At 43.1% G+C, this 13,001-nt stretch overlaps 1 protein-coding gene and 1 long non-coding RNA gene across 2 annotated transcripts in view; one reads left to right on the top strand and one right to left on the bottom strand.

Annotated features, from left to right (window-relative positions):
- The window catches only part of LOC141129342 (uncharacterized), a 61,770-nt gene extending 49,093 nt beyond the window's left edge, over nt 1-12,677 (bottom strand). The window contains exon 1 of the mRNA XM_073617317.1: nt 12,564-12,677. Within this exon, the coding sequence (XP_073473418.1) occupies nt 12,564-12,633 (70 nt within the window). The 5' untranslated portion in view covers nt 12,634-12,677. The remainder of the gene's footprint in view (nt 1-12,563) is intronic.
- Nucleotides 1-13,001, top strand: part of LOC141129344 (uncharacterized) — a 61,174-nt gene that overhangs the window by 33,789 nt on the left and 14,384 nt on the right. The window lies entirely within an intron of this gene.

Raw genomic sequence — 13,001 nt, 5'->3', positions numbered from 1 at the left:
AAAACCCTTCTCTTCAGAAAGGCCTCCAACTGATCAACTGTATCTTTACTTTCTCCATGAGCTCATCCCTTACCTTTAGTATCACTTATCCTTTCCTTTTAGATTGTATGCTTTAATAGCAGGGCCCACTAATCCTTTTAGTATTCGTTTGTAACTGTTCTGTCTCCCTCCATTTTGTAAAGCACTGTATAAACCATTAACGCTATATGAATCCTGTATAATAATACAATGATAATGTATGCTGTGACCATAGATCTCCTTTAATGGTTACTTTGTAGATAATATGGTGAGGGAGAGTTACCTATGATGCTAGACAGGGTTTGTGGTTTAATGGTCCCATCTATGGCCTCATTCACACAATGGTAAAGGATGAAAGCAAAATACTATACATGCAAGCATCATAAATAAGATTGTAACAGTCTCGGGACATCACAGTAGTCCTGCTGTTTCAAATCAAGAGGTTGTAGATTAAGTATTTTGGCCATCCTCCATGGATGTCCTCTATGGGCTCCCACAGGAGTTGCACAAGGAGACCACAGGCAAACCCATAACACACTGTACTGTTTATATTTCCTAGTTATTCTGGAAATTCCTCCAAATCCTCCAGTAAGTTCTAAAGTCCATGGGTGGGCATAGGCAAGTCTGAACCTGGACCTTTCTACCTGGTTACCATGTGACCATTCAGTAATAAGCAACAGGAAAATTCTAGGACATCCACTTATAGTTCCCTGCCCACTGATAAAATTGAGCAGATAGTGAACACAAAGGTATGTGTCATAGGGCAATGATTTGTGTTGTGGGGGAAAGTTGGATGTACCTGGAAAAACATTGAAAAGATACAAAATGCAGAGCTACAAGAATATAACTGCCCAGAGGGCCCTCTGGGAAGAATATTCACTAGGTGAATATATATCAGTGAGTATGTTGAAACATTTCATAATGAGTGAAAATAGAAAAAAAATCTTATATGGACATATCACAGCCATACACATAAAAAAATGCACAAGAGTCCATCATATAACAACATCTGAAGAGTTAATCTAATCCAAGTAAGGTCAACTCAATGAATCAGCATATGATGAAAATATAATGAAAAATTCCAAAATGGTTCATGGAGAAATTCAATATAGTCTCTTAATAGATGATAAATTCATACAATCCTCTTCAGAGGTGTAGATGATAGATAGGCATACCAGACATATGATAATTAAGATGTACATCAAAGCATCAGGGAAAGGCAATGGGTACTCTTACCCCAGGGTGTGGACCCACACACCAGCAGTGGTGAGTCGATCGAGCATATAATAATCCTCCAAGATGGATCTTCCAGCCAGGGCTCTTGCAAGTCAAATACTGCATGGCAACATCAACTTCTGATGAACTTCAGTGTAGACTCCTGCCATTCTCTACTACACACGGGGAGGGGGCGTGGCTGGGCCGAGCATTCTAATCATTGTTAATGCTGGCTGCTATTTTTTGTTTCTATTTTTGGTAGCACAACTTTATTTTATGTTTATTGTTTATCTAGCTGAAAAAACATTGACTGACATTTGAGTTCCAACGATTCTACCTGCTTACCCTGTAATCATTCACTAGAAAGCAACACAGAAAATATGAAAATGCAATTTAAGACATCCACTTATAGTACTCTATCCAATGATAAGGGTGTATGTCACGAGGGCCACATACCTGATATAAGACCGAAGTAGTGGGGAGGCTTCCCTTGCAACTCGGGTCCTTAAAGCCTCTGGAGATGGAGACAGAGATTTGGTGGACACTGAGTGGCACGGATGCCAGGGGTGCGGAGCACCGTGCAAGCCTTAGTCCGAGATCCGAGCCGAGGTCAAGTCCAGTTTGGCGATGAAGTATAACAGGGTTAATCAGAAGAAGAATGGTCGAGATCCAAGCCGGGTCAGTTCCAATCTGGCAGCTGAGTACAAAAGGGGCAAAGAAGTAGAATGGTCAAGGTACAAATCCGAGGTCAATGGCAAGCAGCAATCAAGAGTAGTCAAATAGGTTTCCAGGTCACAACAAGTTCAGACAGATCACACACTAGCACAGGCACAAGGGGAACTGAAGAAAATCCAGCAATTTGGCAGTGTCTGGGCTTATATAGGGATGTTTGTAGTCACTTCCTGTGCGCCTCCTGGTCATTTTCCTGCCTTTTTTTCATCAGGTTGAGGTCACTTCCTGTGAGCCTCATGGGCATTTTCCTGCCTTTTTCCATCAGATTGAGGTCACTGCCTGTGCGCCTCCTGGGCATTTTCCTGGCTTTTTCCATCTCTGAGCAGGTGCGGGTTGGAGCACTGAGGCATCTTAGGCGCATGCTCAGTTGGAACGGATTTCCTCTTGTGTGTAACTATGTAACTATGTAAAAGACAGGGCTGGATCGTGATGATGAAGGACCGGGGTAGAGGTGAATTGCTTCTTGAGTTTGTCGAAACCCGTTTGTGCTGAATGGGAACAACAGAAAATGGCTGTTTTGCTTGGTGAGTTGTGTGATAGGTGAAATTATGAAGCATTTGATGAATCTTTTATAAAAATTGGCGAATCCCACAAACATCTGGACGCTCTTACGGTCTGAGGGTACTGGCCATTCAAGAACTGCAGTTACCTTCTGGGGGTCCGTGGATATGCCAGAAGTTGAAATAATGAGGCCAAGGAATTCTATGGTAACTTTCTCAAACTCACATTTTTCAAGCTTGGCGTAGAGTTTATGGGCTCGGAGGTGAAAAAGGACTTTTTGCATGTGGATGTGATGTGCCTTGAGGGAAGGTGAAAAATAAGGATGTCATCTAAGTAAACCATCATGAAGAGGTCAAGAAAATCCCAAAAGATGATGTTCACCAAGTGTTGGAAAGTTGCTGGGGCGTTACACAGCCCAAATGGCATGACCAGATACTCAAAATGGCCAAACCTAGTACGAAAGGCCATTTTCCATTCATCACCCTCTCTTATCCATATTAAATTGTAGGCCCCCCATAGGTCCAATTTTGAGAAGACCTTGGCGGTGCGGAACCTCTGAACGAGCTCAGGGACTAGAGGCAACGGGTATCAATTCTTGATTGTGATGCTGTTCAATTTTCTGTAGTTGATACATGGCCTTAAAGAATGGTCCTTGTTTTCCACAAAGAAGAGTCCAGCGCCAGCAGGAGAGGTAGAGGGCCGGATGAACCCTTTCCTAAATTTGTCATCAATGTATTTTTGTAGGACTTCTAATTCAGGCTCAGAGAGTGGGAAGATCCTCCCAAATGGTATTGCAGAGCCAGGAAGAAGCTCAATGGGGCAATCATACGGCCGGTGAGGCGGTAGGGATTCAGCCCTCTTCTTGTCTAAGACGTCCAGGAAGTCTCTGTAAACCTGGGGGAGAAGAGTGTTGTCATCTGTGGAAAGGGGTTGAACCGTCAAACAGGCTTGTTGTGGGAAACAGTGATCTAAGCAATAGGGTGACCCGAAAGACACAACTTCAGTGGACCAATCAATCTGTGGCTGGTGCTGTTGAAGCCACGGTAACCCCAAAATAACCAGAAAAATGGGGGAAGAAATTGCATCCAGCCGAAGATATTCCCGATGGTCTGCTTCGGTGGTGGCCAATATGAGGGTGGTCTCATGGGTTATGGGACCCGAGGTTGGTGTGGAGCCATCTGCCAGATGAATGGTAAATAGCTGGGGCTTCTTGCATAGTGGGATTCCAAACTTTGAAATTATTACAAATCTGAGATTTCCCTAGATACCGTAAATGTCGACCTAACTTGTCAAAAGCAGTCTGCCTGAGCCGGGGCCAGTAGGGAACTACGGAAAGCCCTGGATGTGCCTGGAACAGGTAGTTCAGTATTGGAGCACCAGCATGCAGTATGCAAGGATGACTGGCATGTTGCGCAAAACGGTTACCTCAGCCCAGCAAAATGTCTGCAAAAAAGCTCAGAATCTACCCCACTCACCACTCCAAACTGTAACTACCTGATGTTGGGCAAACGTGGCAGCAGCTTTGGTGGAAAACGATCCATGATAATCGTAGAACGCCGTACCCCCGAACTTATGTCCCAATTCCACCACTGCATACAGATAATGGTCCAGCTCCTCTCTCCTATGGGGGCTCACCGAACATACAATATCCCTGAACATGCTGTACGCTGACAAATCCTGGGATAGAGAGCTTGCGGCTCAACCTGTGGTCCCAAGTCTTGACAATCACTGACACATCACCACAGGCATAGGACTTATTGTCAGTCACATCGTGGGCGGCAATCAACAAAGATGCCAAGTTGACATCCTTGCCTTCTAAAATATCCTTCCTGATATTCCTGGGGATAAAAAGAGCCGGGGTAACAGAGGGGACACCAGCGCTTGTACCTGAAGCCAATGGCATGGGGCTTGAAACCATGGGACTCCAGAACCTGCTGCAATCCTAGAAACCGCAAGATCCTCCAGGGCCGGACTTGGACGACTCTCCAACACCTCCACCCTGGCCCGTAACTCCTGAAAGGAGTTCGCCAGAGAGCTTAGGGTGGAGTGAATCTACGTGAGAGACGTAGCGACCCTACGAAGGGTGACCTGCTCAGCACTGGAACCTGAAGAGCTAGGAAATAATAATCTAAAAAGTTCCACCTTGCGGGCTGACGCTGGGTATGAAATACCCCAAGACGTAACTTCGCCATCAGTCTTGGGATGGTCCATGACCTTAGAAAAGGCGTGCTGTCATGTTCCGATCCCCTAGCTGGAGAAGGGGGGATGGAGGCAAAGTCCTCAATGTCCGCCGCTTGAGACATGGCCTAAATAACCAAAATAAACCATCATAAGCACACAACAATATATTAACTGACCCGACCCTAACCAACCCTCTTTAACCCCTCCAGCTGTCTCACATTTCCCCAGAAACAAGGCCTTGTGAGCCTAAGAAAGCATATATCATACCAAATATTTGGAGGCAGAGAAACCTGCGGTGCAACAGGTCAATTAAAAACGTACACTCAGGCCTACCAAGAAACCTGAAAACGTGTCAGGTTCAACATGACTAGAAGTGTAACGAATCATAAGGAATGAAATAGTTTAACGTAAGCTGACTGAGAAACGGGTGAGGAGACTTGCCACTGCACAAGCCAATTAAAAACGATCATCTCAACTCGCTGAAACCTAAAACATGATAGGTAATTACTGCAGTGATAATCATGACTTGACTCGTGTGTAGGCTAAGTACGATAAGGTGAACAACACATAAGCAATCATGACCTACTTTGGACCAAGAATACTTCTTACTAAACTAATAAGGTCTGCACCTGAAGACAGATGCTCACCCTGAAATATAATGTATGAGCGGGACTGAAAACGTGTCAGATCCCTGAAACAGAAAACGATTAATACGAAGTATAGCAGATAATTTAACGTGACCCCACACACACAACAACCTGAAAACGTGTCAGGCAACCGAAACGGGTGTTGAGAAGACATGATGCGTGACCGTGACATGAATGTGTATGAAACAGATGAGGAGACTTGCCACTGCACACGTCAATTAAAAACGAAAACGTCTCAATCCGATGACACCCATAAACGTGATGGGTGACCCTGCAGTGGTATTAACCACCAGGCCTACAGTGGACCATGACCCCTGTGTGTGTATGGCAGGCTGTAAAAGATAAACAAACACCTACCTGAGCTGGCCTGAAACCTGGAAGAAAGATACTTTGTGCCCTTGTTTGTTAAGCCGGAACAACTACAGGAAAAAATGAAACAAAACATACTAAAGCTAATACTTGAAATGACCCATGGCTAAATAAACTCGGGTAGGAAATGAACCTAATAGCAACCACAACCACATGACTACCATTTATCCATAGGTGAGTGACTTCTGAACGAAGGAGGCAGAGCGTGACAATTGACCAGGCTACTGATCCGTGAGATGCCTAGGAACACCTGGCAGGTGTGCCCCCGTGTCTAGATGGCCCGAGGAGCACCCCCCACCATCGATGCTGAATGACCGAGCCCCCCACGGGAAGTCTACCGCTGGTCATGGACCCCCACCGAATGATACCTGAGCCTTGTACCGGAGACACCGGCCCTCACTGCCGCCACCACACGTCCACCTTGCGGCGCCGAAAACCGGAAATGACGTCAGCTGGTAGCCCGGAAATGACGCGAAACGTCCGAAGCGTCAATACGAGAGAGGAGGCTGACAGGAGAAAGGAGGAGGGCAGGTTTAAGAACAGCTTGACTCCTCCTACAAATTCAGGCTTACCTGTGGCCAGCCTTCTCATTTATTTTACTCTGTATCCTGAATACTGTTTTTTTTTTTTTAACATGTGACCAGCAGCAGAGGACTCCTCCTGCTTATGTTTCCCTGCAGACAGGCTGGGAGATAGCTGGGCCATGTGACAGCTGGATATCAATTAGATTAAATAATTAAAATAATTACAGTGCCATCATCCACATATAGAAAGAGAAGGGACAATGAAAATTAAACAATATGTGTTTAGCATCATTTTAAGCAAATCGTTTATAATATCATGTGCTGTTACACTAGTTGTGTTAGATTATCGAAAATATATCCCTCTACATCTAATTTATGCTGGAGATGCAATGATCAGACGGGTAACCTTTTACACATTCTATGGAACTGTAAAAGTTTGCAAAGCTTCTGGAATTCAATAACTTCCTTCATTGCAGACCTCACGGGCATCCTAAATAAACTAAATCCTGCCACAGCCTTGCTAGGTATTAATTTAGATATATATCCTAAAGAATTCAGAACAATTGTATTCCACACACTAATAGCAGCAAGACTCACTATATCCAGCCTCTGGAAATCCAGTAATGCACCCAATTTATCGACAGTTATAGCCAGAATTAACACACAGGGCCAATACGAATTAATTCTGGCTTATAAAAACTATTCCACCATTACATTTAGAAAGAAATGGAGTACTTGGATATCCCATCCCAAAGCATCCAGTTACTTAAAACAATGTAATATATAATCTTATGACAAATTGGAAGTACACTGAAGTCATATATAAACACACCTCAGATGTAGTATATCATCCTGGACCCACTTTATTAACCTATGCAACAAGTTTTGTTCAGTTAATTTAGATGTATGTATGTGTATATGTATGTATATATATGTATATATTTTGTTTTTTTGTTTTTTTTTTTGTTTTCCTTACAATTTTCTGTATTCAACTAATTAACGCAATTGATGGCCTATCCATGCCTACAGTTTGAACCCAATAGGGGTAGGCTGGGTCAGACTATCAATTACTGTATTTGTATAAGAATATTCTTAAGAACTATTGCAAAGAAGTTAGTCACAATTGTTATCGTGACAATGTCAATCTGTATTGTTAAGAAAATCTTTTCAATAAAAATCTATTGTAAAAAAAAAAAAAAAATGTAATGCTATGCATAGTCATGTTAATGTTTATATAATTGGTTATTATACTGCCATCTTGTGGTTATTTTGGTTGTAGCACTATCCTTTTCTATTTATTATCTGTGTCCACTCCAGTGGCGGCCCGTCCATAGGGGGTGCACGGGTGCCGCCTCCCCTCCAGGCAGTCAACAAATAAATAAATAAATAAATAATAATTTTTAAAACTGGCCCTTTAAAAAAAAATTGAAAAAAGGTCCTTAAGTGCACTGTGTTCGGACGCCGGACACAGTGCACTATGGGAAGCGACACGTCTATGCAATCACGAAATTTCAGATGCGGCGCTTCATTTACGGGCTTTTGTCCTGCCTTGCAGCGCATTCCGAAGCACTGAGTAGCTTCCGCCCGTAGTATCTATTACTAAGGCCGGGCGGTTTGATTAACATCCGAGTTAGATGTCACTTCCTGTTTTCTCTCTCCCATTGCGCCCGAGAGAGAAAACTGGGAGTATAAGGAGCTGACTCCTCCATCACCAGTGCCCACACAGCAGGAGAGGACACCACACAACAAGGTAAGTGCTGCTGTGCCGGTCTGCACCTCCCGCGGAGAAGGGGGAGGGGGGTTTGATGGGACATAGGCTGCATTTGATGGGACACAGCCTGCATTTGATGGGACACAGCCTGCATTTGATGGGGCACAGGCTGCATTTGATGGGGCACAGGCTGCATTTCATGGGGCACGGGCTGCATTTCATGGGACACGGGCTGCAATTCATGGGGCACAGGCTGCATTTGATGGGGCACAGGCTGGATTTGATGGGACACAGGCTGTTGGGACACAGGCTGCATTTGGTAGGACACAGGCTGCATTTCACGGGGCACAGGCTGCATTTGATAGGGCACAGGCTGCATTTCATGGTGCACAGGCTGCATTTGATGGGGCACAGGCTGCATTTCATGGGACACAGGCTGCATTCAATGGGCACACTGGCAGCTTTTGATTGGCACACTGGCAGCATTTGATGGGCACAGTGGCTGCGTTTGATGGGCACAGTGGCTGTGTTTGATGGCACAGTGGCTGCAATTGATGTTTTTTTTTTCAAAAATTTTTCAGTTTGTTTGCGCCCCCCCAAAAAAAGTTTTGAGCACCAGCCACCACTGGTCCACTCCCACATTATGATGTACTTCCTTTTCCTGTTCCTTCACTGTCTTGGGAAACAGAGATGAACACTTTTGTATAGGCCGAATGCAATCTGCTCGCATCTGGGAACACATTACCATGTTTTGACCTGCAGATACCGTCTTTCATTCATCTGCCACATTTTGTTGTCTGCTGTAATCTTCTGCTTGCAATAAAACCCACGCTTATGGAGGAATCAGTGTCTGGTGAAGCTATCTGATAAGAACTGTCCGCGGTGATTGTATCTGCTTATACAGGCCAGGCATAGAGGTCTCAGCAAGGGATAAGTCACTATTACCATAGCTCCCAACTGTCCCTGATTTTGAGGGACTGTCCCTGATTTGGAGAAATGTCCCTCTTTCCCCATCATTTGTCCCTCATTTTGATCTGATCTATATAGTTGAATATAGAATGCACTTTTTATCTTTCAAAAAGTGTTTCCCAGTGCTAAACCTCTCATCCAAATTCTAAATTGTTGCATTTGTAAATTTTAAAAGCCAAAATAAAGGAATAGTAGTGGTAAAAAAAGCCATTGTGGATTTATTTAACCTTTTTTTTGATGAATTCTCCTTTAAGGGGGTGTGGCAGGGGGTGTGTCCTATGGCTACATACATTTGCTAGTAGGTGTCCCTCATTCCCATCTCAAAATTTTGGGAGGTATGCTATTGCAATAGTCGGCGTCAGAATATATCACAAATAATGATTTTCTTAAAAAAACTGTATACAATGAGGCATGATCCCAAATATACTGAAAAATTGATTTTGGGTTTACATACAGCATACCCCCCAACTTCTTGAGATGGGAACGAGGGACACCTATTAGCAAAAGTATGTAGGCATAGGACACGTCCCTGCCATGCCCCCTTACCACTTTAGCCCCAGAAGGATTTGCCCCCTTCCTGACCAGGCCAATTTTTTGCGATACGGCACTGCGTCACATTAACTGACAATTGTGCGGTCGTGCGACGTGGTACTCAAACAAAATTGACCTTTTTTTCCCACAAATAGAGCTTTCTTTTGGTGGTATCTGATAACCTCTGCGGTTTTTATTTTTTGCGCTATAAACAAAAAAAAGAGCGATAATTTTGAAAAAAGAATATTTTTTTTGTCTTTGCTATAATAAATATCCTCAATTTTTTTTTAAAAACAAATTTCTTCATCAGTTTAGGCCGATATATATTCTTCTACATATTTTTTGTTAAAAAAATCGTATATTGATTGGTTTGCGCAAAAGTTATAGCGTCTACTAATATGGAATAGATTTATGGCATTTTTATTTTTATTTATTTTTTTACTAGTAATGGCGGTATTCAGCTATTTTTATTGGGACTGTGACATTGCGGCAGACACCTTTGACACTTTTTTGGGACCAGTGACATTTATACAGCGATCAGAGATAAAAATAGCCACTGATTACTATAAAAATGTCACTGGCAGTGAAGGGGCTAACACTAGGGGGCGATCAAGGGATTAACTGTGTTCACTCAGTGTGTGTTCTAACTGTGGGGGGATGGGAGTGACTAGAGAAGGAGACATATCGCTGTTCCTAACTAATAAGAACACATGATCTGTCTCTCCTCTCCTGACAGAACCGGGATCTGTGTGTTTACACACACAGATCCCGGTTCTGTCTCTCGTAACCGCGATCGCGGGTGGCCGGCAGTCATCGCGGCCGCCAACCACGTGCATTGTGTCCCCGCGCTCGCCTGCTAAGGCTCTTAAAGGAGCCGATGTACCTGTACATCATTTTGCGAAGGGCTGCCAACGTATACAGGTGATACTCAAAAAATTTGAATATCGTGCAAAAGTTAATTTATTTCACTAATGCAACTTAAAAGGTGAGATAGACTCATTACATGCAAAGCAAGATCGTTCAAGCCGTGATTTGTCATAATTGTGATGATTATGGCTTACAGCTCATGAAAACCCCAAATCCACAATCTCAGAAAATAAGAATATTGTGAAAAGGTGCAATGTTCTAGGCTCAAAGTGTCCCACTCTAATCAGCTAATTAAGCCATAACACCTGCAAATGGTTCCTGAGCCTTTAAATGGTCTCTCAGTCTTGTTCAGTAGGAATCACAATCATGGGAAAGACTGCTGACCTGACAGTTGTGCAGAAAACCATCATTGACACCCTCCATAAGGCTGGATTCACACCTATGCAGATTTCGTGCTTTTTGCATTTTGCAGATTTGCACTATAGTCCATTTAACATGGTTTCCTATGGAACACATTCTGTAGTGCAAATCTGCAAAATGCAAAAAGCACTAAAAATGCATAGGTGTTAATCCAGCCTAGGGAGGGAAAGCCTCAAAAGGTAATTGCAAAAGAAGTTGGATGTTCCCAAAGTGCTGTATCAAAGCACATTAATAGAAAGTTATGTGGAAGGGAAAAGTGTGGAAGAAAAAAGTGCACAAGCAGCCGGGATGACCGCAGTCTGGAGAGGATTGTCAGGAAAAGGCCATTCAAAAGTGTTGGGGACTTTCACAAGGAGTGGACTGAGGCTGGAGTCAGTCCATCAAGAGCCACCACGCACAGACGGATCCTGGACATGGGCTTCAAATGTCGTATTCCTTTTGTCAAGCCACTCCTGAACAACAAACAACATCAGAAGCGTCTTACCTGGGCTAAAGAAAAACAGACCTTGTCTGTTGCTCAGTGGTCCAAAGTCCTCTTTTCTGATGAGAGCAAATTTTGCATCTCATTTGGAAACCAAGGACTCAGAGTATGGAGGAAGAATGGAGAGGCACACACTGCAAGATGCTTGAAGTCCAGTGTGAAGTTTCCACAGTCAGTGATGATTTGGGGAGCCATGTCATCTGCTGGTGTTGGTCCACTGTGCTTCATTAAGTCCAGGGTCAACGCAGCTGTCTACCAGGAAATTTTGGAGCACTTCATGCTTCCTTCTGCAGACGAGCTCTATGGGGATGCTGACTTCATTTTCCGGCAGGACTAGGCACCTGCCCACCCTGCCAAAAGCACCAAAACCTGGTTCAATGACAGTGGGATTACTGTGCTTGATTGACCAGCAAACTCGCCTGACCTGAACCCCATAGAGAATCTATGGGGCATGGCCAAGAGAAAGATGAGACTGAACAATGCAGAAGAGCTGAAGGCCGCTATTGAAGCATCCTGGTCTTCCATAACACCTCAGCAGTGCCACAGGCTGATAGCTTCCATGCCACGCCGCATTGAGGCAGTAATTGCTGTAAAAGGGGTCCCAACCAAGTACTGAGTACATATGCATGCTTATACTTTTCAGAGGTCCGATATTGTTCTATGTACAATCCTTGTTTTATTGATTGAATGTAATATTCTAATTTTCTCAGATTGTGGATTTGGGGTTTTCATGAGCTGTAAGCCATAATCATCACAATAATGACAAATCACGGCTTGAACTATCTTGCTTTGCATGTAATGAGTCTATCTCATATATTAGTTTCACCTTTTAAGTTGCATATTAGGGAAATAAATGAACTTTTGCACGATATTCTAATTTTTCGAGTATCACCTGTATGTACGTGAGCCGGTCAGGAAGTGGTTAAAGGAGAATTTTACAAAAAAAAAATTAGTTAAACCCACAAGTGCTTTTCTTTACCACTTCTATTCCTTTATATTGGCTTGTAAAATGTACAAATGCAACAATTTAGAAACTGGATGAAAGTTTTAACATTGCAAAAACACTTTTTGATAGATAGTGCATTTTCTATAAAGGTATATGCATCAGACCAAAATAAGTGACAAATGAGGAGGACAGAGGGACTTTGTTCTAAATCGGGGACAATCACTCAAAATTAAGGGACAGTTGGGAGCTATGCATATAGTACACGTTAAGAGATAACAGGATACATTTACAAGTGAACAAGTCACTCCCCTTAGATAAGGTAATTATTGTTTGCACTTGCAGTCATTTTCTACAGTCATTTGTAGGGTCTTCCATAATAACCAGTTAGCTTTGGTTTTCCATTCAGAAAATCAGACTTAACTTCTTCCACCTCGTTCAATAAAGGTCTTACCTGAACAGAGGGCTCCCCAGAGCATTAAAATCAGATCAAGCAACAAGCAGATTGATTGTAGATCATGCATGGCAAAAAATATCTGAGACAAGCTAACAGATCAGTTTTGCTTTTGCAAAGTTCTATGTGTGTTTATGAGTTGTGATGAAACTTCCTGAATGACCTTTCCTGTTGTGGTTACTATCCGACCACTGGCAGAAATGAGTAGGTATACTGAATACACAGCGGGTAAAATAGGTATTGAACAAGTCACCATTTTTCTAGGTAAATATATTTCTAAAGGTGACATTGACATGAAATGTTCCCCACATGTCGGTAACAACCCATGCAATCCATACATACAAAGACACCAAAACAAATAAGTTCAGAAAGTTCTGTGTAATATGGTGACTAGGGATGAGCTTCGTGTTCGAGTCGAACCCATGTTCGACTCGAACA

This window comes from Aquarana catesbeiana, linkage group LG02 (genome assembly GCF_042186555.1).
Source record: "Aquarana catesbeiana isolate 2022-GZ linkage group LG02, ASM4218655v1, whole genome shotgun sequence".
NCBI lineage: Eukaryota > Metazoa > Chordata > Amphibia > Anura > Ranidae > Aquarana > Aquarana catesbeiana.
The sequence above is the reverse complement of the archived record's forward strand: the minus strand, read 5'-3'. Positions and strand labels throughout refer to the sequence as shown.